Source organism: Eutrigla gurnardus (genome assembly GCF_963514095.1).
Source record: "Eutrigla gurnardus genome assembly, chromosome: 21".
Taxonomy (NCBI): Eukaryota; Metazoa; Chordata; class Actinopteri; order Perciformes; family Triglidae; genus Eutrigla; species Eutrigla gurnardus.
Window position 1 is genome coordinate 9,474,446 of NC_139932.1, and position 26,430 is coordinate 9,500,875.

The window sequence follows — 26,430 nt, forward strand, 5'->3', positions numbered from 1 at the left end:
CACGTTGTAGCTCCCCTCGTGGTGGGTAGGCGATACTGCACCATTCTGTTCGATACGATATCAAGACATACTGGGCCAGAATTGCCCAGTATTTTTCAGAATATCTATTAATGACTGTGCAAATAGAAGCGAGTGCATGCTTTGTTCATCACAGTCACGTTATTTACACAGACAGCTCTAATATTTAATGAAATGACTACAACTAGAGGAGATAAACTGGTATAGATCCAATTCACACTATAAGTCTACATAAATGTGATTTTTATGCCTCTTTTGAGGTTTGCTAGTCTTTAATTTGGGAGAGTAACTATAACAATCTCAGTTTAATTGCAGTCCATCAATGCACAAGTTATATAGCGATGCATTTAGATCGATGAGGAGGTTACATCTTATTTATATAATAAGAACCAGGGACGTTTATCTGCCCTGCCTTCTGTCTAACATCGTCATTGTCTTAGTTAACGGATTTTTGTTTATAGGACAACGATGCTGTGGAAATTCTCCAAAATGAAGGGCAAAAACAACAACGTATTGTTATCAGATTTTATTGCATTATTGTATTAACACACACACACACACACACACACTAGATGCATTTTTTTGTTGTAAAAAATATCAATTTCCATTACAGACTAGCTTATTTAATATCTGTATGACATTGGTACATCATTTTGATTGACATGCATTGATTTAAGCAGAATAAACCTTCAAAATGTTAATTAATTAATTGAACAAAAAAAGTTGGCAATTTGGAGAAGCAGCTTAACACTCTTTATAAATGGCCTTGCATTCGGTTCTAATCTAAATTAGTGAGCTCTGCTATATGAGGAGAGGCAGTGTGTAGATATGTGGCAGCATGAATGTAACAATTTAAACAGCGCTTCACCCTTTGCATCTCCTGGTTTGGCACTGCAGGTTGCTTTCGGTGTATTTTGCAACCGTGTTTTAATATACAAACTTCAGATCAATTAAATCTCTTCATATACCTTTCTGATGTAAACATTGTAAATGACATTTACCAGGAAGAGGATTATTGCACGCTGGTTTATGGACTTTTGTTCTTGAGGTCGTATTTAATTCTCATACCGGCACACGCCTGATCTTGCGTGTACGCTTGGTCTTGAGGTTGGTTTGGGTCATCGCTGCAGGGAAAGAAACACAAATGTAAATAAATGCTCATAATAATTATTCAAGGAAGTTACAGTTTAGCTGAAACTTTGCAACACTTTATTTTACAGGACTGTAAATTCCTCATAATTTGCAGTTCTATCACAGAGTCTCTATTTTCCATATAAGGAAATATTGAACCCGTAAAATAAAGCATCCCACGTCCCCTCATCATTTAAAAGACAAGTCCACCTTTGAAGTCCAGCTTGTACTGTGCCTTTACTTTGAAGGTCATGCTGTCGTTGGGGTTTTGCCTGTACTTCCTCTCAATCTCGTCACTGCTTACTGAACATTCGGTCGGGGTGCCGCTCTGCAGAAACAGTCTGAGTCAGCATTGTTCATCTCAGCATTTTCATTTAAAAAAAAAAAAGACATGAAGTTGAACGGGATAACCGACCCTGCGTTTGAACTCGTGCCACGAGCCGCTGTCTCCCTCAAACTGCCACACTGGTTTGGAGTCCAGAGAAAGTTGCTGAAGCTGTGCGGACACTGGAGAAACTCTATGAATAAAAAAAAAGTTTTGCATTAATTTAAAAATAAGGAACAGTTTTGTGCTTATTCAGTGTTTTCACTCACCCTCCTCCCGCCTGTTGTTGTCGATACAGCGGTCGACGAGTCACCCTCCTCTTTCTCTTTCCCGCCACCTGTTGCATTTCTGCAAACAAAAGAATAATTCTGATAGGAAACCAACAATGTAAGTGGAGTATAGTATTCTGTGGAGGAGGCGTGAGTTCACCTCTGAATTTAATCTCGAAGGTATCAGCACCGATGATGAAAGTATAAGAGCTCGTTGGGTTACTCTGGAACTTGTTCTCTATTTCGGAGCTTTTCACAGGACCGGGGTTGCCCTTTGAATCCTGTCCAGAAAAAAACAATAAAAAAATTAAATCAAAATAAAAACAATGTCAAACTTGAGGACAAAACCAAAAGTTCCCTGCTGTCGATTCCTTTCACCTTGTCTCCGTACTTCATCCACTTGCGGCCCAGAGTGCAGTACCAGATCCACACGGTGTTTCCGTCGTCCAGACGTCTCACGCTCAGGTTCTTTCCGTGCACTCGCATCCTGTTGAAGTCCACACTCACCGCCCTGCAGAGAGAGAGTGAGACACGGAGTGAGAGGTGCAGCCACGCGGCTGAAAGGTCTTACTGCGTCGTCAACTCTTACCCGTACGGCGTGTTGTAGATTTTAATGCTTTTGCTGTGGGGCAGCGAGTACTGGGCCTCCAGAATGTGATCGTTGTCCACATCCTTCCAGCCCTTTCCATCGTTCAGCTGCCACTGGTAGTATCGGCCGTCAGTCAGCTTCGGGTCTGGTTATAAAAAACAACACAAAAGACGTCACAGAGCCACTTCAAGCCTTCTTTCCTCCCGATGTCTATAAATCTACTCTTAATATTCAGAACTTTAACGATCCTCTCCTGTATTATCATGTCTATGTATTATATGCAGTTCTATCTCATCAGGGGTGACATTTGACATGTTTTTTTAGTTCGTCATGGATGTATCACTGTAATGTCCTGGTTTCAGTGCAACGTTATTGATAACTGTGATTATTTGATTTCTAAGCAGCGTTAATTAAGATGCTATAATTAAACATTTATCTTTTCTTCTAAGTGGAATGTGAAAAGTGATGGTTGTAGTGACTCAAAAATATTAATAAAATGCAGGATCCGTCTATCAGCAGTGACCAGACCCGTGACGTGTGCAGAGAAGACAGAAGAAGCAGTAGTAAAATTAAATGATAATAAAAAATAGAATAAGCGGTAAAAGAAAAGGTATAACTTAATGGCCTCTTCTGTCTTCCTCACCATTAGAGGTGGATCGGGCCAGACCCTCTTTGCGTGGTCCTCCGGGGTGGCTCAGCTTACACTTGGACCCGTAGCGGCAGCTTCCTGATAGGGCATACTTGCAGAGGTGCAAGTAAGGGCACCTGTCGCCATCCCGACACCCGCCGCTGTTGTAATGCTTGCAGGGCTCTTTGCCGTGGAGCTGCACATAAAGAGGAGAGACATATTCAAACGTTGTATATCGTAGAGTTATGGCAGCAAACTCATCGGCATTTGAGAATAAGTCGAGACTTGACCATCGAAACAAACCTGACAGTTCAGTTCAGTTTCTACGTCTGAATCTTCACTGTCACTGTCCGACGCGCTGACGTCAGACTCGCTTTCAGAAGGTTTTTCCTCGTCAGACTCTGGAAAAAAAACAAAGGAAAAACTTGACTATCTTTCCGAATGAACTACTCTCAGTTGTTATATTATCGCGTTGCATTTTCTGTAGAGATATTTGTTGTTTTAAAGTGTAAGTAGTGACAGTTTAGATACAAGTATGTGTATCTGCTGCCCCCTGCTGGATGATTAAATGACATGCTGTTTGTTGCATGACCGTGAACAACAAGTTTGAAAAACAGTTAATAAATGAAAGTTGAGATAACAAGGGCGCCGTGGATTCAATGCTGTGTTAACGAGAAAGTCATCTGAAGCATGAGTTTTAAAATACAGGTCTGGGCTCCACCTAGACCCCGTAAAGGATCTCCATTAGAAACGAAAGTGAAACTGTAAATAATCTCAGAAGAACTGTGATCGCCATTTCTCATAAATCTGTACACCGACTGATATTTCATACTTTCAATATATTCCCATAATATAATATAACATATATGTATATAAGATTACTGATATATATATCAGTAATCTTACGAAGTTCTGGTTTGTTATCAAGATCTACTATAATGTTTCATATACATAAATAATTACATAACCAAAAGACAGCGATCACATACAGTCCTTTATATTTATAAAGGGGAAATAGCATGTGGTTAAAACACACCGCAGACAGTCATAAGTACATACATTAAAGTGACATTGAAAGGGAACTTACGATACGCGGTCGCCATTCTTCTCGCCTTACAGCCCACTTTGCATTACTTTCAGTTTCATTACACTTTAATATAGAGCCATTGCCACACCCACACAATGTTTTCCAAGAGGGTGGTCCTGCCTGCTGCAGTGAATCAGCGTAACAGCTCTATCTTGAAAGTACAAATACAATATTAACAAAGGGGTGGTATAATGAAGGCACCACTAATAACAGAAAATATACTAATATTATTAGACATCTGATCCCAAAAACACAGAGCGAAGTAAACAAAATATATCCGTATATAGGTAAAAATAAATATAGATATGCATGTATTCAAATGGACAAAATACAACGTTTGTATGAATATTCATATTATTGTGAACTATATATAACGGTGATTATTGCAAGTGTAAGTGGAGAGCTTCATTATTGTTTAGGTAATTTAAACACTACGTTAGTTAATACATATATAAACACATGAATAGTCAGCTGTATGACTAATATATTTATATCAACAGAGTGGAGTACACAAAATACACATTGGAATATTATTTTCTAGTGCGCTTAACCTCCACACCGCGGGGTGGCGATAGAGAGCTGATTCGGCCATTGCCGCCTCCCCGTCTGCAGCGCCATTTCTCAAGCGCTCCTGTTACAAAGCAAGTGAAGAAGAAGCTAGGGTCCCTCGGAAGGAGGAACGAGTAGTCTTTTCTTGCGAAGGGCACTTGATAAAAAGGTTAAAACGAAGAACAGAGACTAGGGAAACATGGAAATCAACGACCACGCGTACACGAGCACTACCTATGACAAAGTCAGCCCCGTGGAGTTCACGTACAAAAGTGAGTACAGGCAGCAAGAAATGTCATGTTTTTAAATCAAGCTAGCTAACCGTACTTGAGCTAACTTGGGCACCTAGCAAACTAGCGAGTTGGCTCCACGGCGAAAGTAAACAAGTGGATGTAGCTAGCGCACATCTTCAGCCGGCCTCCACCGGTGAAGTGGGTTGTATTTTTTTGTATTTAAGACAACAACACACCAGACTTAGTAATACACTTCTAATGAGACACCTGTTGCAAAGTTCATCTAAAAAGCTGAGCAGGTTACAGGATATGAGGGTGATAATTATTCACCTGAAATAAAAATAGGGAAGTGTCTCAAGTTTTCTGTACACCTTTTTGTAATTATACAAAAATGAGTTCCTGAACAAAATATGTAATTATAGGCTGAATTGCACAGCATACAGCTTAATAACCAGTAATGAATGTCATACAGCCTAATAACCAGCTTTGAATGCCATTTTAGTAAGTATTTATGTTTAATTCGAGTGGAGATTTGTGGATCGGTAGTCATTTTTTACACCATTTACAACTAATTTCTTCCTCTCTCTCCCCTTTAGTGAGTGCAAAGGAAATCGAAGATTTTGTGAAGCTGAGGGTTTCAAATAATTACCTCTTCTCTGGGAGAAGAAATACTTCCATGTGGGCGTGGAGGTATGCCAGAAAGTTAAAGCTCTGAAAGACATTACTGTATGAAAAATAATAAAAAAAAAATATATGTAGATCCATGAATGGGAGGTACCTAAAGAGATTTACACTGAGACGCTATAAAATTAGATAATTCAAAATGTATTTTAATATTCACACTTGAGTAGTTGAAACCAGGCATTTCTACTTTAAAGCAATGGCTGACAATCAATGCATGATCATTAGTTGACAAACTTTTCTGTCGATTGACCGCATTGGTAAATCTGCCAATTGTTTCAGGTCTTTCAGCTTTTGTGTGATTATATTTTCAGGGCCATCCTGAAACATATGGGCTTTCAACACAAGATGACCCACAGTCAAGCATCGAAAAAATGGGAGAACATGAAGAAGAGATACAAGGTACATTAAAAAAAAACACACTTTAGATTTATCATCAGTTACGACAATTCATTGTTCTCTCTTCCTCCTCAGGGGCTAAAGAACCCTCCAGATGGAATGAAGGTGTTCCCTGAAACGTGGCCTTATTTCAAGCTGATGGACGATGCCATGGAGGGTCATCTGGAAGGCAGCGCCCCCATCCTCAAGGCCTTCCCCACCGACTGCAATTTCCCACCAAAACCCAAGAAGAGGAAGGTATCCATGGCGACACACTCCCCTGCGACTTCAATATCGGGGGGACCAGAGATTGAGGTTTCCCTGAACGGTGATGAGGACGAGGACGCTGCGGATGAGGGAAGCCAGGAGATACACCGCGCCATGCAAGAGATGGAGCGCGGGAGGGACAGGATGGATAGCGAAAGACAGGTGATGGAGAGGGAGAAACAGGTGATGGAGAGGGAGAAACAGGTGATGGAGAGGGAGCGGCTGGTACTGGACAGGGAGAGAGCGGCGCTGGATAGGGAGGTCGCCGCCGTGGACCGAGAGCGAGCCTCCCTGGAGAGAGAGAGGGCCACAATAGAGAGAGAAAAGGCACTGATTGAGAGGGAGAGGGCGGTGGTGGAGAAGGACAGAGATGCTGTGAACAGGGGCCGGCTGGCTCTGGAGCGAGAAAGAACTAGGCTGGACAGACTTTCTGCAACCAAAGAAAGGACTGAGGAGGTTACAGAAGACAGCAGCAAGGCGAAAGACTCGGATCTCACGGACAGGAAGGAGCAGTTCCTCAATTTGTTTGAAAAACTAATTGAAAACTTTTGATTCGTATTTCTGAGCGGCTTTCAGCTGTAATTCAAAATGCACATACTCCACCTACAAGGTGTCAATGAACACGTTGAGCCACTCCTAGTTTGGAGAGGTCTTCAAAACAACTTTATTCACTTGTGGTTATTCCATACAGAGCACACAATAGCAAGCTATTAGCATTATTCTTAACCCCATCCACAATCAAAATCCATAACCCCCGCCCTCCCAAATCAAACAATAGTCCTTATTTGATCGACTCTAGACATCAGAGTCTTTGGTATTAGCTATTGCGCACGGATAAAACATCACTTTTTGAAATGTAATATACCAAATATTGCAGTTCATGTAAAAAATCTTTTTTCAGAATATATATTTTTATATTACAGTACAGACTTTACAACAAGTGATTGTGTTTAAATGCGTCTTTTATTGCATTAGATACTCAAATTACCTCTTCATTAAGCTCCAGCTTCAATAAGTTTATGCTAGTATACATTTCCAAAAGTGTTAGATTTGTCATTAATATTAATATTATTTTTATTTTTACAAAACAAACATATTTAAACAATATTACTGGTTGTGTGTGTTTTTTATTTTTTTATTTGCCAGTCATGAACACTGACACTAAACAGACACATACATGCCATCTGAGGGGTTTTTAATAAACTGATTTCTCTGAATGCCACATATCTTTTTCTCTTTAATCAAGTTGCGGAACAGCTTGGCTTTTGAGAAAGTCTGTGTGTGTGTGTTTGCGTGTGTGTGTGTGTGTTTGCGTGTGTGTGTGTGTTTGCATGTGTGTTTTAATAGGTGTGAACAACAGGAAGAAGTAGGGCAGTGTTTCACCAGAATCTGACTCATAACTTGTGTTTGTGGATGTTTACAGGACATACGGTAAATTTCCACACAGAGTTTTATTGATCCATAGTCTATGTCAGCAGCATGCGCATCGGTTTGTGATTGTAATTAATGGATGGCTTGAGGAGTGATAAATGGTGTGCATGTCTGCGTGTGTCAATATGTACAAAGGTGTGTGCGTGTGGTTGTATTCGTGGGAGTCAGTGTGCAAGAGTGTAGGTATATGTGTCTGTGTGGTTAGATGAGATCCCCGATGGGTATGCGGGGCAGGCAGACGTAGGCCTGCGGGGTCCTGCTGAGGTTGATGGGGTTGCCGTCCAGACGGATGTCCTCCAGTGCGTTCCTGATGTAGTTGAAATCTTTCAGGTTGCAGAACGTGTCCTCGTGCATCGTTTGAATATTGTTACGCTGCAATAGAAGATAGGGGGATGCTTAATGAATAATATTTTGCATAAGATGCATATACGAGAACTTGGATTATTATAGATGCATGTAGGGTTTTCGCAGCATTTTCTTTTGAAAAGTTATGCAGTTTGGAACTGGTTCCAAGTAAGAATATCTGGATTTCTTCATGTATCTGGTAAAACTTCAGGTTCAGTGCTTTGAATGCCACATCTTAATTCTGAAATGTAAAGTCTTTGTTGAAGCAGACTGTCAGCATTACTTGTCTTCAAGTACTTCCAAGGTGCATGGTGTAGATTTTTAAATTTAATTCAATACTATTGGATGCCAGTGTTGGATAAAACAATAACCCAATTCCACTCTCAGGGTTTCAGGGTTTTATTATTTTGGAGGGGAGTCATGAATCCATATTGTTTTATGAGCTGTTCAGTGACATGAGCAGATACCTCGAAGGATTCCTCCATTTGAGTTAGCTACTTAAAGGCCACGCACATGGCCAAGCCCCTCCCACACAGGTGTTATCAATTACTTTCCACATTGTGCAATTTCAGCGTAGCCCCGCCCACATCCACATGAGCAGAGATCTAATCAGACCAAAGTGAAAACACCCATGTAGGTAGGAAAAGCACCTTTAATATTATTCCAGATTTCCTTCACAGTTACATTTATATCAAATTACAACTAAACAGATCCATTTAGTGACTTTGTTTGAAATCAGTTTTGCCCATATTCTCAAAAAGATATTATTCAGACTAAGCTGATTACGTTGGATAATGAAAATTAATATTACACTGATTCTCTGAATTAAGTTAAACGCACCCTTTATATATATTATCCTCCTTTGCTCCACATCGTTCTGTTTTGCAAAACTGTCCTCCAAGCTATTTTTTTTACAGCTATGAAAATTAACATCAGATGCACATAACTGCAGCAGAGGAGAGGCCGTGTGTTGCAAACTGGGTTTAAAAAAAACAAACAAACACATTTGAGATGCAAAAATGCTATATAGATGTCAGGATGCTCCTAAAATAATATCAGTAAAACAACCCTTACCCGCTAAAAAACGTGATCTTTATAATGTTACACTAGGAACAAGGCCTGATAAGGGATATGATGTTATATGAGCCATATCAAATTTGGAATATTGTCATATTCGGATGAATAGTGGACTATTAGTGTGCAGTGATGTGACATGACGTAACAGACGTACCTGTAGGTGTAGAGATCGCAGGCTGTCTGGGAGAGGCACGGGGATGTAGTCAAGGTGGTTGTCCGTTAGGTACAGGTACAGCAGGCTCGTCATGTCCTGGATACGAGGAGAAAAAAGATCCAAGTCGTTATCAGGCCTCGAGAAACACAGGAAGTGCCCAACACATTTTAAGGTAATGTTGACAATACATCATTGTTTTATCAGTGCTTTTGATTTTCTATACAAAAATGTTATCTTTGCAGATAAGCACTTCAAGATATTGTGCAAATATACATGTGATACATAGATATATCTGCCTTCATTGGGCTGAAGGTGTGACAGCATGCTTGGAATGGCAGGTGTACGTACTTTGAACGCCTCTCTGTGAACACCCTTGCTGCCGATGTTGTTGTGGCTGCCATCGATCAGGCTCATGGTCTCCGGGAGAGCAGGCAGCTGTGAGATGTGATTTTCTCGAATCACCAGCTCCTCCAGCTCGGGCAGACCCATAAACGCTCTGTCATCAACGGACGCTATCTCGTTGGCGGTCAAGTCGATCCTCTTCAGTTTGTCTGGAAGAAGGCGAGAAAAAGCACCAAGATGTCAACTGTATATTTGTCCCTGATCTGCATCCGCTCTGATGCTTCTACGTTTTTCAGTCAGGCGTACTCATGAAGGCGAAGTCGGACTTGTTGATCTTGGTGATTCTGTTGTAGCGGGCGTAGAAGTGAGTGGTGTCTTTGGGGAGAGGTGGGACGCTAGTCAGCTTCAAGTCATCGCAGTAGACCGAACCACCGAGGCACGTGCACAGAAGGCAAGTGGGCATACCTGGAGGAGGGGAAGAAGAGGGAAAAAGTAAGAGGTAGAACAGCTGGTTGGTAATGGAATCAGTCTTTACAAAGCCACGGGACAAAGTCGGTAAAAATTCAGAGTTTGCGCGTTCCACCATCCTTCTCTGAATGGCTTGGAATAAATACTGACCTCTCGTGTCAGGCTCATCAGGCTCGTCAGGTTCACCAGAGCTCACTGACCCTTCTACACCGCCAGTACCCTCCTGAGGGGTTTCCGGTGTTACCGGAAGCAGCCCCTCCTCTTGTTAGAGACAAGATTAGGTGTTAAAAGAAACAGGTTAGATCAGCACGTCTGGCAGTCAGCAGCCCACTGTTTGCCGCAGTGAGTAGTTACACACACAGTATGAATAGCAGCGTTTAAAGTGTTTATGGCATTTAACTGATGGACGCAAGTTAAATGAAAATGGCATTTTTGGTGTTAACACGACAAGTAACAATGTGCTTGTTAGCAAAGAAAAACAACAACTTTTAGTGGAGCCAGTTCAAATAACTCTTTGTCTTTTCTGCCTCTTGGCGAGACAGACCACAATGGATGTGGCATGAACATTCATGTGGAAATAGTTCCTGCAGTGAATAACTCAAATCGTTGCTTCGAGTGACACTACCAAGACTTTTCTGCAGACTAGGTGCCGGTGCTGGAGCCAGTTCCCACAATAAATCTTACGCCGCAATACACGACAAACTTCTTTGGAAGTGTTTCCAAAGAAGTTTCTTGTAAACAAACATGTTTACTTTCAATGTTTCTTTTGAAATGATTTGTTTGAGTATGCAAAATCATGCAAGGTTCACATCATGGATGTATTACAGGAACTGGATAGTGGACTCAACAATAAAGACCCCTAGCCTCTGGGGTGGTTTCTGAGGCTTTTCTAGGCTCTGGGAAGGTTTTATAAACATGTTTTATAATGGCGGTCTATGGGGGAAATGCGTTTTGGGCCATAGAAGATATTTTTCATTGCAGTACTAAGAATGGCCACTGGAGGTTTAGGTCGGTGTTAGCTCGCTAGCAGTCTCTTTGTTCTTCTGCAAACAAACCTGGTCTCCAACCAAGCTAGCTGCGATATTAAAAGAGGAGAAGATGAAAAAGATTCATTGGCTGCCTGGTCCAGCATCGGCACTGGCACCTTGTTTTTTTGGTCTGTTTTTTATGTGTAAAGGCCAGCTTTTACCCCGCCTTTAACAAATCTCACACACGTCCAGATTGGATACTGACCTTTATCAATGTCAGGGACCAGAGTTACCTCAGTGACTTCTGGGTCTCCAGAGCCAGAGACACCAGAAGCCCCAGAGGATCCTGAGAACCCTAAGTCTCCGGAGACTCCGAGATCCCCGGAGGCCCCTGAGGTTCCCGAAGCTCCTGAGAACTCCCCTGAAGCACCCGATGCCTCGCTAGGGGTAGTCTCAGGAATGAGGGGCAGCTCCTCCTCTTGTTAGAGCCAAGGGTTGGGGTTAGGAGACGCGACATTAGGGAGGGTTGGAGAGTGAGATGGACAATCAATCAACCCATTAACCAGTCAATCACACTCAGCATGTTAGGAGAACATTGATTATGAGAAACACAAACAAATAAGTATGATTATAAAGCAAAATCAACATTTAACTACATTTAAAAAAAGGACGCAGTTAAATGGAATAAGACAGCAAATCAACATGAATCACATATGCAGGTTATTTCTTCACAAGCCTCGATTACAGGCATCTACTAACCTCCAGATAACAACGTTATCCCTGAGTCACCAGACTCATCAGAGTCCCCAGAAACCCCAGAGCTTCCAGAGGCCCCTGAGATCAAGAGATCTCCAGAGAACCCAGAACCAGACTGGTCCCCAGACCCTCCAGAGCCCAGGGGGAATTCAATGGAAATCCCAGAGCCAAAGTCCCCGGAGGCTCCAGAAATATCCCCGGATCCCGAGAGATCCCCGGATATCAACAGATCCCCGGATACCAAGAACTCCCCAGATCCCCCAGAGCCGAGGAGCTCCTCGGAGGCTCCGGAGATCAGGATAATATCACCAGAACCCCCGGAGCCACCGGAGGCCAGTAGGTCTCCCGAGCCCCCAGACCCAGAAGCCCCAGAAGCACCTGAGGCCCCAGACCCTACGGAGCCCCCAAAATCCCCGGACACATGAAGGATGTCAATGGGCGTCAGACGCAGCTCCACCTCTTGTTAGAGACAAGATTAGGTATTAATAAACAGACAGATGAAATGGATCATGAATCAGTTCACAATGATGATCAGGTTAAGCAGTCGAGTGTTGACAAACGGACACCGTGATTGGACAAAAAGACACATTTAACCATGAGCAGCTCGTTAAATGGAAGACATGCACATTGAAAAGATGATTGTTGGAGATGCAGACGATGAGTTTAGCCAACAGATTAGTGCCTTCGTTGTGGACGCGTTTTATCATTATGGGTGACGCTGTTTTAACAACTCCACGGGGAGAGCGAGGCCCTCTCTCAAACCCAGCGGACTTACGTGTCTCTATATTTTACGGGTGTGTGCTTTTTCAGACCTTTCTGTGTGTCTGGACCCATGAGGACCCCGGATCCCCCTGAACCCTGAGGGCTCAGTTGGGGTGTGAGGGGCAACTCTTCCTCCTCCTCTTCCTCCTCTACTTGCTCTTCCAACGAGGCCTCGGGTACAGGGTAGTTATAGTCGGGCGGGGCCAGTGTTCCAATTTCTATCTGAGGGAAAGATGGCAGCAGTGAGTCAGAAACGGTTGAGAGTTTGGCTCGAGATCGAGCCTCAGAAAGTGACATTTAATGTTTGTCTGTACATGAAAAACTCCTGTGTGATTATTCCATGTTTGCTGATCCTGATTACTATTTTTCTTAAGCAAGCTAACTTTATCCTGCTATTATTGTATTAAGGAAAAATACAGGCCAAGACATTTCGCTCTATTCCTAAATGAAAAGTTCATGCTGTATAATGAAGCATCAGATGATACAGTCTAGACATTAAAACATCTTCCACTGATTTCAAGAGCATAATAAGAAAAGTAGCTCCTTTATTCAACACAGTTTATGTACTGTATATGCCTACTACCTAATATGGGCATATAATGATTTTGAAATCTTCTGCATTTCATAGTCAAACTCTATTACCAAGTATCATTTCATAAATAAGTATTGTATTAATCCCATCCACTATGTGTCTTTCATCCATTCCATCTCCATAAACGGGAATATATAATAAGTAACAATAAACTAATATCATAAGTGGATACAGAAAGGAGAGGATGGCTTGACAAATACAAGGCAGGCAAGTCAGTTTGATTGTCTTTCTGGAGAAGTCTCCAGAACTGAGATAGTAGGATCTGAGGCGACACAGTCCAACAGAACCAAACAAAGAGCCATGATAGAACCACGAGATGGCAGCAAAGTGTGCGGTGACCGCTCACATGCAGCCTCTGGGATGCACTATAGTGGATCTTTTAGTATAATTGACAACAGGGAGTAACCTTTTTTTTAATGTATATCTGTATATCTGTATATGAAATGTGCTCCCTATATCAACAAGAGAAGACTGACAGAGATTTTGCCATCGAATGTGCAAAATAACTGTCTTTTCAGACTTTTGAGCTCTTGTATTCTATGTAATCAGTTAAATTGCTTTTCTGTGAGGACAGCAAATGATGATTTTCAATCCTGCTTAAACCTCAGACGTTAAATTTGGTATTGAAAGGCTTTCAAATCATCTCATGGGAAGAAGTGTTATATGCTGTATACTAAACTGGTAGTAGTCAGAGCAGAGGTTGTATCCAAGCGCGCTTAGTAGCCTTTGTGTTTATTGTCAGGAAATAAAGCTTTATAAATGGCAGCGCTTTGTGGTTCCTTCATTAAAAGCTTCAGGTATATCTATGTGGCATTATAATGGCATTTGCAGTCATTGCAGTCACTCTTTGATGTTTGAGCAAACCCTGCAGTTCTATCATTTTCCAAACGAGGGCGATGAACGCCCACGCACCGCCACAGGTAATACCTGACACTCTCACGCCCAGCGAGGCCGACTCAACCCTCCCAACAGGGAATGGTCCTTGTGGAACCAAGACACACATGGTAGCTCCACCAATCCATATTTTAGTCCTTTCAGCTACTTTGGACACAGTAATCAGGTGTCGTGAGCCAAGAGGTGCCAAAAATGAATGTTTATCAGTACAATAAATCCGGTCGCAAACAAAGTGCAGCCTTTGAGTGATGAGGTTACAATAAATATAACCGAGTTAAAGTCCTGCAGAGGCTTTAAATGCAGCAATGAAGAGATGTCCAGTCAAAATTTAAAGCTTGGCAGAGACACAGTTTGGGATACAACAAGGTAGGCCTTTGAAAAGTGTTGTGCAGAGTTTGCTCGCTGCAGTTCTCCCCTTCATTTCCCCCTTTCCCCAAAGCAAACATACACCCGGGGGGGAAAGAAGAGGCGAAAGGCTGGCAACTAAAAATACTGAAAAAAAAGCCCTGGAAACAGCATGGGAATAGAGAATTCACAGGGAGAGATGCTGAATGTGAGCATCAAGCTGATGCCAAATTCGTGTTGCTGCTGTAGTGTATAGTGTATCAATCAGTAGGCGCATTCAGCACGGTGAGAGCAGTTTCAGACTCCAAAATCCTCATGCTGGTTCGCCAGCTGCTTCCTTTACAACAAACAAGTGATCACCGCAAAGAAATGAGCTCCACGATATCACCCATCCAATGTCATTCAATTCATACAAAGTCTGAGGCACATTTCGAGACACATTTACGAGGCTCTCCTGTTCAGAGAGAATGCTAATATTATATCTGCACTTTGTACCCTTAAAGGAATAGTTCAACATTTTGGGAAATATTCTTATTCGCTTTCTTGCTGAGATTCAGAGGATCGATGACCCTCAAGTCTGTACTTGATGTTTAAAAGTCTGTTACACAATAATATGTAGTTTGTTCATTCATTTTTGGATTGAACCTTTATTTATCCATATATGAGATTCAGACTCTCTTTACCAAATGAGTCCTGACCAAGATGGCATTGAGAAAGTTTCACACATGAAAAAAATAAAAAATAAAAAAATAGACACATCTGGTCTTTAGAAATGCTGATAGGCAGATTTTGGACAGAACAAAGCTAGCTAGCTGTTGCACCTGTTTCCACTCTCTATGCTAAGCTAACAGGCTGTAGCTTCATATTTAACACACAAACGTCAAAGTCATATCTGGGACCAACACAGGAACAAAAGCCTATAATAATATAATACAAATAGAAAGGATTATGATATGAATTATTGGATAAGGGTGAAACATTGTATTTGTTTAGCTTATTATGTACTGTATTACAACCCAATACTGCAGCACAAAATTACCGACCAGAGATGTACAATTCTGGCTCAAAAGGACGAAAAGCTTATTGAATGTAACTAAGATGACACCAAAATTAATCTAAAATCTGTGATTAAAGGACTTTTGAATTCAACAGGCTGAAGACAATCGGCATCACAGATGAGCCGTAACTCCTCTCCAATGAGACAAGCCCTGAGGAGGAAGAACCCAAATACCTACAGAGAGCTGGATGTGGAAAGTAAAGAGTCAGCATTCCAGAGGCACGGAGGTCATCATCGCTCCATTTCTCCCCTGACATCTGATGTGTGTGAGTGAATAAAATCCATTTAATCCTCACTTCTTCTTAAAAAAAACATCTGTCATGCCCTCTCACCTTTTACTGTGCAAAACAAAACAACATGACAGATTGTTGCAATATGTTTCTCGACACGAAAGGCTGCAATGAAAACTTTGTGTTTATTCAGAGTGAACAAGATGGGAAACATTCTAGTCACTACTTTTTACAGTTTTTCCTCTTTCCGCTCCCACAACATCTTATGCAATGTGCTGTGTCACATCCAGGCTTGTTAATAAGCAGACAGCCATTGCCCTGCAACACATTACAGCTTTCCCCCCGCACCGACACCGCTGTGCACTCGTGTGCAACACTCAGCTGTAAAACACTGCACCGCAGAATTCAACGGTTTTAAATATAGGCAGAACTTCTTTTTTTTTTGCAACGGCGGTGGAAATAGTTTACTGCTTTGTGTCGTTTAGTTCTGCTACATCTTGTCGTATCTGCTAAATCTGCAGTGGGTTGTGGGGGTAGGTATTTGATAACAGCAGTGGTGTGGGAGCAACATGAGGTTCAGATTAAATCGCTGGCTCAGGAGAAGCCTCATGACGATCCGGCATCTCGACAAGCCTCGGCCTAAATTCCCTGTTACAGAGGTATAAACGGGAACATGAAGTTGGGAGGAAAAGCTTGCCATCCCAGCGTGCCCTGCCTTCTTGCCACATGGCACTTCGACTTCGGTACTCCATCATCCAGATAGTGAGTCCCAGAGGGCACAGCAGTCCAGGAGTTTGAGCACTTTTGGATAATGTTCCCCCCTTGTTACTAATAGAAAATATATTGCAGGAGCACCTTGGCACCTTGGGAACTTGGTTGGATGTCAATAAAAATCTGAAAATGCCCATAAAAATCTGAAAAAAAGGAAAAACCTCCAAATATGCACAGCAAAATGTGCAGTTGCTTCTTTCTTGGATTTTTGTAGGTAAATAAAAAAATATATATCCATCATTGGGGCATAAAACATACTCCAGATGCAGAAGAATTCAACATGTGGAGACTTTATTCCATGTAACTTAAATGGGGGCTGGCCAGGGTATGAAAGTGAAATACTTTGGCCACAATAGTGCGTAAAGCCGAAGAGCAGTTTGTTCAGTATCCAAATGGCCGCAGTTGGTATCAGCAGGATGCCTGTCTGCTTCATGAACCAGGTGACCTTGCTTTGACGCCGCTGTTGCTGTGATTTGTGTAAATGGAGAAAACCGTGACTTCTGGGAAGTTGCAGCAGTCTGCGTGTATTAAAACGTGAATCACGTTGCACCAACTCATTTACTTGAACTGCCATTAAAGGTGACCAAATACAAGAAAGATAAGTGTAATAATGTAAATGTGATAAAAACACAAGCTTTCCTTTGTAATGACAGTAGGAGACGTAAGGGCCAGTGTATTTGAATGTTTGGGACAAATACATTCTCTTGACCGATACGGTTTCTTACCTGAGGATCATCAATTGTCAGCCCATCTTCGTAGTCGTAGATATCCTGGTTCTCCAAATTTAAATTATCTAGATCCACGTCATAGTTGGCGCCGTCGTATGTGTCCAAGTCCACCTGTCGGGAAAATCTGGGGCCGGCCACCGCCGCTTTGAGGACGAAGAGTCCCAACACAAGCCGCACGAGCATCCTCATACTGTATCCCACCTGGACACGGACAGAGAGATGCACAGTCAAACGGGGAACGTCCAGTCAAAGATTTACGCTTATAGACGCAGGACAGGATGTTAACTCTCTTGTCCTTTGTCCCACATAATGAAAAAAGGAACAAACAGGCAGAAACTGACCTTCTTGGATACATGTGTACTAGACTACTACAGAACAAAAGCATCTGCTGTTCGAATGGAGGGCAAGTTATGTATTAAAACACAGTTCCACATGTTCAACAAGGCATGTCTTCATGATACTGGCTGCATAGCTGCATATAGTCAGACCAGGGCTTGACATTGTGTCACTTCCCTAAGGTCAGTGATTTCATTACTGAGGTGCAGACAGCTGGAGGGATCCAAATATGAGGGCCTCTTGCTTCGCTGTAGCCAGAGGCTCAATTTTCCAGGGAGCAGCCATCTTGGCTCAAGTCAGCGCTGGCTCATGTCAAAGGTCAGAAGTCAGAGGTGATCTGATAAGGAACCATGAGAACTTTTTCATCAGTCTGCAGTGCTCAATTCGTTTTTTTCTTTTTTTAAGAAATCTACTTTCAGCTTTGGATTTAATGTATTTAAAAAGGAGAGCTGGTTCCTTTCCAATTTGAATTTGTGTTTTTGGCTTCAATTATTCCCCCCCCCAAAAAATTACACCAAAAAGGCTTTGGCAGAAAGATGCAGCACAATTGGGTCACAGACAACAAGTTCTTTTCTACTTGAATCTAAAATGAGCGTGAATGATGTTCACCGGGAGCAGACAGGCCTCGGCGCATAGACCTGACCCAGATAGCTGCTGTTCATAACGTCGCTCATTTCTCCGGCAGAACGGATCTGCTGAGCCCAACAAGGTTGGTCAAATTCATAAATGTGACTCCCTCGTGGGAAGTGCAAATAATAAGATTATCATATGTCCATTAAGTCATTAGATGGCAGCACGGGCGTCATGCGTTGGGGATGAATCATCTGTCGGCAAAGGAATTTCATTACTCGCTAATAGCAGGTGTAGCCACACGTGAGCTGGATGATGTGAAATCTAAGGAACGAAGACGAGTTTAAAGAGAGTCCTCCAGGCAACGGCAGAGAAACGGAGCGCGAGGGAAGAAGAGTGAGAGGGAGAGAGAGAGAGAGAGAGAGAGAGAGAGAGAGAGAGAGAGAGAGAGAGAGAGAGAGAGAGATGTGGACAAGATGTTGGCCCTCAGGGTTAGATGGAGATAGAGAGAGAGAGAAAAAGACTGAGTGGCACAGAGAGTGAGTGAGAGAGAGAGAGAGAGAGAGAGAGAGAGAGAGAGAGAGAGAGAGAGAGAGAGAGAGAGAGACAAGTTCCTAAGCTTACTCGACCCCTCGCCCTTTACAGAGGGCCTTTATGAGGCCCGGTCACTGCCTGTCTCAGCACTCAAACTCCAAATTCCACCGAGGTTTGTGGACAGGATGGCAGTGAGTTACAGCTGCAAGCAAAACCTTCATTCAGCAGTGAGGGTGCTCAAACACACAAACACACACTCACACACACACACACACACACTTGGAAAGACACGTCTTCTCACAGATACACACTGTCTTAACACACCTATCTTTCAGAGAGAGAAAATTGAGAAACCTCTGCTGCTATTTTGGGGATGGGGACAGTATATATATGTTTTATATGTATATAAAACACCCCCACAAACCTTCACCAGCTATTTAAGTCCTGAATCAAATCTTTGTTGGTATCACAAGGATATAGACTTAATTATACAAGCCAATCCAAGCCATTATCTCTTGGAAATGTCCAACATGAACTGGGTGCACTCTGTTGAGCAAAAAAGTTGAGCTGACTGGTCAGCATCCCAGCTGAAGTGGCCCTTCTGTCACGAGGCTGTGAAATCCAGCGTGGATACACTGTAAGAGGGACTATACTGGAGACAGAGGTGTGCTTATACAGGCCATCACAGCGTACAGTGTGTGGAGACCGTGTTTGTGTGTATGAGTGTAGCCTCCAGACTACCTCCGTGTTATGCTTGGCTTCGTGTTGGGCATTCCTGATAGCCAGTGATTCTACCCTTCTTTACCTTTAAGCAAACTTGACAGACGTCCGTTTGCTGCCGGTTGCTCAGCAAACAGGCGACTGGTACATTTGTATCACTTAGCAAAAAAAGGCTTTTAACGCAACTTAAAAATCCTCAATCAAGCAGGTGACAAAAATGTATATATTTGAAATATGTACATCCTTCAGAATGTATACACATTTGATCAACTGAATAAAATTCTCATCACATTCTCGGAAATTGGAGAGAGCTTTATTTTAGCAAAAAGTGACAAAAAAAGTGACAAAAAAAAGTTCCACTCTTGTAAAATCTCTTGAGGTAAAAATGAATGCATGCTTGATTAGATGTTGCATCAAAAGCCTTACAATGCTGCAGTTGTCAAATCTGCAAAATAAGTCAGTATCATCAAGGTCGTCAATATATATAAAAAAAATAAATTGACACCTGTCGACTCCTGAATCACATCTCCTGAAGCTTAAAACAAACCAGCCAACATAACACATCCACTAGGTTTGCCAAAGGGCGACAATAAAGGTCCATATTTTCGGCCACCAAAGCAAATCCCTGAGTGGAAATAAAGCAGCTGCGCCACCAAGCAATTAGCCAAGTAGCCAAGTCCTGAATAGCAGTGTTTCTGGAGGGGCAAGTCGAGCCTAATCCCCCCGTCTTACAGAGCCATTGAGCAAGCACGAAGATAGCACCAAGAACGCTTACCTCTGTCTCCTGCTTTCCCGAATGGTCCCTTCAGCCGTGATGGAGATGCTGAGGGCTCCGGGACTTGGCCAATGGTGAGAGGTCGCGCAGGGTGCCTTGAAGAGGGGAGGGTGCCTGTGTGTGAAGTGTGTGAAAGGTGTGTGCGTGTGTGTGTGTGCGTGCGTGAATGTGTGTGTGTGTGTAGGTCCGTGCGTCTCTGGCAGACCCGAGTGCCCTGCCGCTTATGTGTGAAGGTAGGCACTGAGGCTGATTGGACCAGAGCACATTGCTTTTTGTCAGTCGGACTGCACCCACCCTACACCGTACACCCACACGCACAACCAGCGCAAACACCACACACGCGTACACACACACACACACACACACACACACACACACACACACACACACACACACACACACACACACACACATATACAGACACCCGATGCACAGAGAAAGACAGACCGAAGCCCCCCCTCAATGGCAAATGCCTTTTTTATCCCCTTACAAGAGTATCCTTTATTTTTCTAAGAGTGGGGCTCAATCAGACTGAAATATTTGTCCGCCTTTTCCTGAGGTGAAACTCTGGCATGTGTTGCTTTCATGTATGGGGGGGATCCACGGGGCCCTTGTACACAATGGGACCTCTGTGAGGAGCCCCTGTTAGCATGGTGCTGAGAGGAAGTCCCCGCTTGGAGGAAGGCCTCTGCCCTCCCTTTTGGTTGAAGCTGCTTTTCTCTCCGTTTGCTAAACGCTAAAACCGCCTTAACTACAGATTGGAGTTCAGTCGTGGGATACTATAAGATGAGCGGACAGAGAATGAGCTGATCTGGGGAGAGAGCCGCAGAGACCCGAGGGAAGTGATTATTTTGCTGCTCTGCACCAATGTGGGTGTGAGATGCTACATACGCTCATCCACTGTCTTCAGTGTGCATTGTTAAAAGAAAAGAAGAATGGGGACACACACACACACACACACACACAGGATGCTCCTGGCTAGCTTTACTCTGTCGGCTGTTTTTGGCCACACTGTTGTCTCGACCTGCCCGCCCCTCTCTCTCACTCCCATGGTAACTCTAGACCTTTTGATGAGTGAGGGGAAAAGGACGTAGCGGGAATGCCAGAAATCCTTCTGCACCTGCCATATAGGCTGAGATTTACATTCAGGGCTTCTCTCCTGCGAGACATTCTCAAAAGACAAAGGACTGAATGCCCCAAAATATCTTGACACAATGATTGATGCACAGTGATGCAGTTTATTGTCAAAGAGCCTCAGAAGTCCTGCACTCAACTCTGCTGAATAATTCATAATTGACCGATAAGATAAGATAATACTTTATCGTCTGTTTCACGAAGGTTACAGATTTTTTTTCTTTGACAAGGCTCATCACAATATGAAGCATTCACACATATTGTGTGCTGTTCAGTATGGCTAGTGCAGAGGGGATGAAGGATTGGTTGTAGATGTTTTCACTGCCAATAGTACGTTATTAAGTCTGCCTGATGGTAGTAGCTGGAAGGAGTGATTGAGGGGATGAGAGGGATTATTATCATAAAATTATTTTAGTTTTTAGACAATGCAGAATGAATTCGACATGTAAAAAAATATGTGATTTTTAGTCAAAAAGTCACGTAGATGGTAGATTTGTACATTCACCATCTCAAGTCATGGCGGGCCCTCGAACTGTGACAGGTGCACGTGTAGAATTGAACTGCATTGCTAGGCAACAGCTTGGGGCCATGTTTACTTCCTGTCAGCTTATGTCATTCACATAAGCTTGAGCAGGAAATACACTGAGACACATTCGGAATGTTTACGTTCGCAACTGTGGAGGAACTGTTCATGTCACTGTTTACAGGCGAGGGGTAACCTGCGTGTTATGAATGAGCATGCATAATGATGATGGCGTGGCTGTTTTGTGCAGGTCTTTTCTTCTTTTCTAGGAAAACCCTCACAAATCTCACATATTTCAGTCATATTTTTTTCATTTCGCCCCCAGGCTTGAAAAACAGATTTGATTTTTTTGGCCATATCACCTAGCTCCATCTGGAGCCCTCAAATGTTTGGGCAGAGCATGTTAATTCAAAGTAATGTAATGTCATAGGTCAGAAGGATCATTCAAGAGAGATTAGTGTTATAGCTACACGGGCTGGATTCTACTGTTACTGGTTTATTTAGATCATTTATTCACTAGTTCTCTTTACAAGTACACCTTGATTTTTATTTTTTATTTCATGTTATCCCCCTAGGTTCTCCTGCCTGAACCCGAACCCTAACCTTAACCCTCACCTGCCCTGCAATCAGCTCATTCCCCCCACCTGAGCTTCCCCACTCATTTCCCCAACTGGTTCTCATTAGCCTCATCAACCACTCTTTCATATACCAGCCCAGATTGCCTAACTCTGCCGGATTGTTACCTGTTGGGTCTTGCCTGCCCGACACCATACCTGTTGTATGATGTTAGCCTGTCCTTCCTCACCTTTGCCTTCCTGACTTGCCTGCATGTCTGGTTTGTGACCTCCACCTGCTTCTTTGGATTATTTAAAGAATTTTGGACATTATTTGTATTTGTGCATTTTCAGTGATTTCTAAGTTATTATCAAATATATCCTGAAATCAGTTTGGAGGAAGGAACAACTACCTCACACCACACATATTGTTTAAATGTGTACATTTATGTTGCATTCAATCAACTGTAATCTAAATGCTGGAGAAAAGAGAAAAAGAGACAAAATTGCACCAGGACATGGTTCATTTTCAGATATTTTATTCAAATTGAAGACAGTTAAAATGAAATATCTTGCTGAGTTTATTCAGAAAAATAATGCCCAGAATTAAAAAGTGTGTTGGCATTCTTCTTTTTTTTTAAAACAATTTCGTTTGCATACAAAACATTAAGCAACATTTTCTGTGGATATTCTTTTTTCTAAAATATTAAATAAAAATAAATTACCTACAGTAAATATGCATATTTGGAGAAGTAAATAAAAACAAAGCTAGAACACAAGACATTCATTTGGCTTCAAGTCTACATGTGTAAAGCAAAGGTTTTCCTGAAATAATAGGAAAAAAATAAAAAGAGTGATGAGCTTTGCCTCCTGCTAAAGACAACATGCCAATTTACACATTTTCTTCTCCAATCCATCAATCACTGTCATGCTGAATCATAATCAAATTCTGAATTGTAAATGCAGATGTTTTCATGTTGTTTACATAAGGCACAACGAGTGTTCAACATATTGTAGAGTCAATAAAGTCTCTTATCTGTCAGTTCCATGTCAATTTTGTACTTTTTAAAAATATTTTTATTTAACTTAAAAAACAATGTTTTCTGGAACCGAAAGGAACTTCTCCCCAAGTCACAGCAATAAAACAAGTTTATGCCAACGAACGTCAAACATTTGAGCTTCACAAAACAATCAAATATTTCTTGTGTCACCATTGTTGTTGCATAGATTCACAGATTATCATCAGTTGTGGGAAATTAGAATTTGCGTATAACATGCTAATGATTTTTTTTTTGCCTTAGATGACGATGGACCTCAGCAGACGGAAGCACAGGATGACATCCCTGGGGATCGGTGGCTTGATCTCGTTGCCATCCAGTCTGAGGTAGCGCAGTCGAGGAACGCTGTTGTCGACGGAGTCATCCACAGCGTCGACGGCAACAGGACAGACGTCGCCACTTACATCTGTAAATATGCAAAGGCAGTAAATCACTTGCAACAGCATTACAGGATACTACTGTGTTAAACAATCCAATTAAATTGATGCATATAAGAAACGCTATGTGTCGGCAGCTCAGATTAATTATTACAATTAGACAAAAAAAACAGGTGCTTAAGGACTTACTTTTGATGTTGTTGTGGTCAAGGAGAAGGTGTTCAAGGTCTGAGGAAATGAGGGGAATCTCAGTCAGATGGTTGTGGGACAGCTGCAAGTCCAAAATGCTGGTGACATTGAAGACATTTTTGGGCACGCCGTTGCTGCCAAGCTTGTTGTGGTTGAGCCTCAGAAATGCCACTTTGGGCAAACCTTTGAAGTAGGCGGCCGGGATACTTTCAATGTTGTTGCCATCGAGGAAAAGCTGGGTCGTGGTGGGTGGTAAACCAAGAGGCATGTTGCTTAGCTGGTTCTTGGCCAGATTGATCTGCACCAGGTTGTTCAGACCCTTCAGGCTGGCCTCGGTCACATCCTCATCCATCAACTTGTTCCCCTGGAGGTCCAAAAGGTTAAGCTTGTCCAGACCGACGAAGACACCAGCAGGGATCCTGGAGATGCGATTGCGTGAGAGACGTAGATGCTCCAGGCTAGCTGGCAGGGGGGATGGTACGGTGGACAAGAGGTTGTCGTCCATGTAGAGGTGTTCCAGGCGAGACATCGCCCTCAGGACACCTTCTTCAACTCCCTTGCGGGTGATTTTGTTGCGGCTCAGGTTCAGCCAGCGCAGCTGGGTGGCGTTGCGCAGGGCATTGGCTGGCAGGACTTCGATTAGATTGTTCTGCAGGTGGAGATACCATGTGTGTGGAGGGATGTTGGGAATGGTCTTCAGGCCTTTATTGTCACAGTAGACAGCACGGGGGAAGTTGGGGGGGCAGTGACACTCTTTAGGGCAGGCTTGGATCTGGGCCATATATTCCTCATAGGGCATGTCCTGGCTGAAAACTTGTCCAACCAGGAACAAGGTGCACAGAAGATTCAGGAGAAGTGCCATGTCGCTGCTCAGCCTATGATGTGAAAGGGAGACAAAACAATATTATAGATGGCTGTGTAGTGTGTTTCATGATTCTACATAATCAGTGTTAGTAAGACCTTTCATATGCTAGAAATCTGACATTAACATTTTGAATCCTGCAAATTATGTGGAATCAAATACGGATGAATCCGTTGACTAAGCATTCACTGAATGCACTCATTAAAACTCTGGCCCAAATTAGCCACCACAAGCATATTTTGCCGTCTCGACTACTAATTCAATTCCAGTGGCAGCTGCCCAACAGAGTAGGTTAACCTGCTTTTTCTGGGTCATTTCTTTGCCTGAGCATGACACGCAAAGCTCCGAAGACAGGATGCAGGTCAACTTTAATTGTATTAGGACAATCCTTTTAAGATCAGACTCAAAGACTTTGCATGTCAGTTGTGAGATGCACACCCTTCATTGGGCTTTAATTGCAACGACTAAGCATGCCACATCATCATACATTTGCACAGCTGATACAATCAATCATGGAAATGACACATGCAATCATTCACTTGATGAGAGCTGAATTCTTCCCACTAGAGATGAGAAGAGTTAGAAATGGAAAGGTCAGGGAAAGGACAGCTGACCTGATACAAGACATCGACAGGGGCGAAGTTAGATGCAAAAGGTGGGATACAAGGGATGCCAACAGAGATGCAAAACAAAAAAAACGAGAGGTCAAATGCACAAAATCTGAAGTGAGCTCTACCATCTTCTATCCATCTCTCAAGACTCTACTTGATTCCCCCCAGCCGCCATCTGGTACTCGTTTAAATTCTTGATGCACTCCACGTTTGTCTGGAACTCATTTTCGAGTAGACCAAGCTCTTCCATGGATGGACGCACATCAAAGACCAAGCCGCCACACCTGTTTTGATAGATATGCCCCTGCTTTCTCACTGTAAAAGGGTCAAAGCTTCTCGTCACGTCGTAGGAGCCAAAAGGCAGATTGTTGATGATTGACTAATAAGCAAATGGCCATGATTGAAATCCATATGTAAAACAACAATAACGGGTATGTTCCCATTGAGTGAGAAGGAACTGAAAGTATTTGACAGCTTAAAGTAGTGGCAGCTCATATTTTCAGTAATATGAGTTAAATGTTTGATTCCTTTCACTTAAAATTTATTTAATGACCTCGAACTTGAACTTGTCTCTCTCTCTCTCTCTGACATGATTCCTTGCTTGAATTGGATAACTTTGTAACTTTGGAATTGGACAATTTTTTCCCTCTCTTTTCTCAGGTCAAAGCAAATTAATGAAACACTCTAAAAGCATTATTGGAAACCCACACCTGGCTTTGGGATACCAGGTCTACCGAAAATTATAAAAAAGAAACATGATCCGTAGCATAAAAGTAAGACCCAATCACCTTGTTTCCAGACAAACATCCCCCAAACTACCAATCCTCTCACCCAGCAGGTTTACCCCAACTTACCTTCAACTCTATTTGTTCCCTCTTGCCTATGTCCTTCCTTCCGCAAGTTATCAGGCGTAGTCCAAACGATGAGGCTGTACCTCTGTCCTACCTGTATTTATACCACTAGCTTTTTCATTCAACCTGTGCCAACCTGTCACTCATGATGACACCAAAGCTTGTCTTGGCCAATGAGGTTCTCCCTGGATCAAAGGCCAATCCCATGCTGGTGTGTAGTGTCCTGAGCCCTTTCAATACTTGAGACATGACCCACTTGCA

General features: G+C 42.6%; 4 protein-coding genes across 6 annotated transcripts; 1 reads left to right on the top strand and 3 right to left on the bottom strand.

The window, feature by feature from the left end:
* Positions 1–529: 529 nt before the first annotated feature.
* On the bottom strand, positions 530–4,139 carry LOC311032059 (uncharacterized protein). The gene is made up of 10 exons (XM_084038668.1): positions 4,048–4,139; positions 3,264–3,361; positions 2,976–3,156; positions 2,333–2,477; positions 2,122–2,254; positions 1,904–2,024; positions 1,744–1,822; positions 1,565–1,667; positions 1,360–1,477; positions 530–1,142 (listed from the first exon to the last, which is right to left on the bottom strand). Exons 1-10 carry the CDS (start codon positions 4,061–4,063, stop codon positions 1,081–1,083), a joined length of 1,056 nt encoding a protein of 351 aa, XP_083894794.1. The 5' UTR covers positions 4,064–4,139; the 3' UTR covers positions 530–1,080.
* A 580-nt stretch (positions 4,140–4,719) lies between these two features.
* On the top strand, positions 4,720–6,707 carry LOC311032444 (uncharacterized protein; the record flags this gene model as incomplete). 2 transcript variants are annotated; one of them, XM_084039218.1, is made up of 4 exons in its annotated part: positions 4,720–4,868; positions 5,426–5,519; positions 5,825–5,912; positions 5,985–6,707. In XM_084039218.1, the coding sequence occupies exons 1-4, from the start codon at positions 4,796–4,798 to the stop codon at positions 6,705–6,707; spliced, it is 978 nt and encodes a 325-aa protein (XP_083895344.1). In that variant the 5' UTR covers positions 4,720–4,795. The 2 variants fall into 2 exon arrangements, with proteins under 2 accessions (XP_083895344.1, XP_083895345.1); XM_084039219.1 differs by lacking the exon at positions 5,426–5,519 and having other exon boundaries at positions 4,733–4,868.
* A 19-nt stretch (positions 6,708–6,726) lies between these two features.
* Positions 6,727–20,368, bottom strand: epyc (epiphycan). Of its 2 annotated transcripts, XM_084039216.1 has the most exons (10): positions 20,011–20,368; positions 17,073–17,276; positions 12,509–12,680; positions 11,700–12,155; positions 11,206–11,418; positions 10,123–10,233; positions 9,811–9,969; positions 9,511–9,713; positions 9,163–9,258; positions 6,727–7,958 (listed from the first exon to the last, which is right to left on the bottom strand). In XM_084039216.1, exons 2-10 carry the CDS (start codon positions 17,262–17,264, stop codon positions 7,788–7,790), a joined length of 1,773 nt encoding a protein of 590 aa, XP_083895342.1. In that variant the 5' UTR covers positions 17,265–17,276; positions 20,011–20,368; the 3' UTR covers positions 6,727–7,787. The 2 variants fall into 2 exon arrangements, with proteins under 2 accessions (XP_083895342.1, XP_083895343.1); XM_084039217.1 differs by lacking the exon at positions 11,700–12,155 and having other exon boundaries at positions 20,011–20,362.
* Positions 20,369–23,363: 2,995 nt separating this feature from the next.
* On the bottom strand, positions 23,364–26,259 carry kera (keratocan). Its single transcript, XM_084039290.1, has 3 exons — positions 26,173–26,259; positions 23,846–24,720; positions 23,364–23,685 (listed from the first exon to the last, which is right to left on the bottom strand). Exons 2-3 carry the CDS (start codon positions 24,705–24,707, stop codon positions 23,519–23,521), a joined length of 1,029 nt encoding a protein of 342 aa, XP_083895416.1. The 5' UTR covers positions 24,708–24,720; positions 26,173–26,259; the 3' UTR covers positions 23,364–23,518.
* Positions 26,260–26,430: the final 171 nt, after the last annotated feature.

Bases quoted from the DNA above. Each gene is read 5' to 3' on its own strand.
- LOC311032059 (XM_084038668.1), bottom strand. The intron at 3,157-3,263 runs GTTTGTTTCGAT...CTTTATGTGCAG, and splicing joins AAACTGAACTGAACTGTCAG to CTCCACGGCAAAGAGCCCTG. The intron at 2,255-2,332 runs GTAAGAGTTGAC...CTCTCTCTGCAG, and splicing joins ATCTACAACACGCCGTACGG to GGCGGTGAGTGTGGACTTCA.
- epyc (XM_084039216.1), bottom strand. From the start codon at position 17,264: ATGAGGATGCTCGTGCGGCTTGTGTTGGGACTCTTCGTCCTCAAAGCG. The intron at 11,419-11,699 runs GTTAGTAGATGC...GGCTCTAACAAG, and splicing joins GATAACGTTGTTATCTGGAG to AGGAGGAGCTGCCCCTCATT. The intron at 9,259-9,510 runs GTACGTACACCT...CCTCGTATCCAG, and splicing joins TTCACAGAGAGGCGTTCAAA to GACATGACGAGCCTGCTGTA.
- kera (XM_084039290.1), bottom strand. From the start codon at position 24,707: ATGGCACTTCTCCTGAATCTTCTGTGCACCTTGTTCCTGGTTGGACAA. The intron at 23,686-23,845 runs GTAAGTCCTTAA...GCATATTTACAG, and splicing joins TGACCACAACAACATCAAAA to ATGTAAGTGGCGACGTCTGT.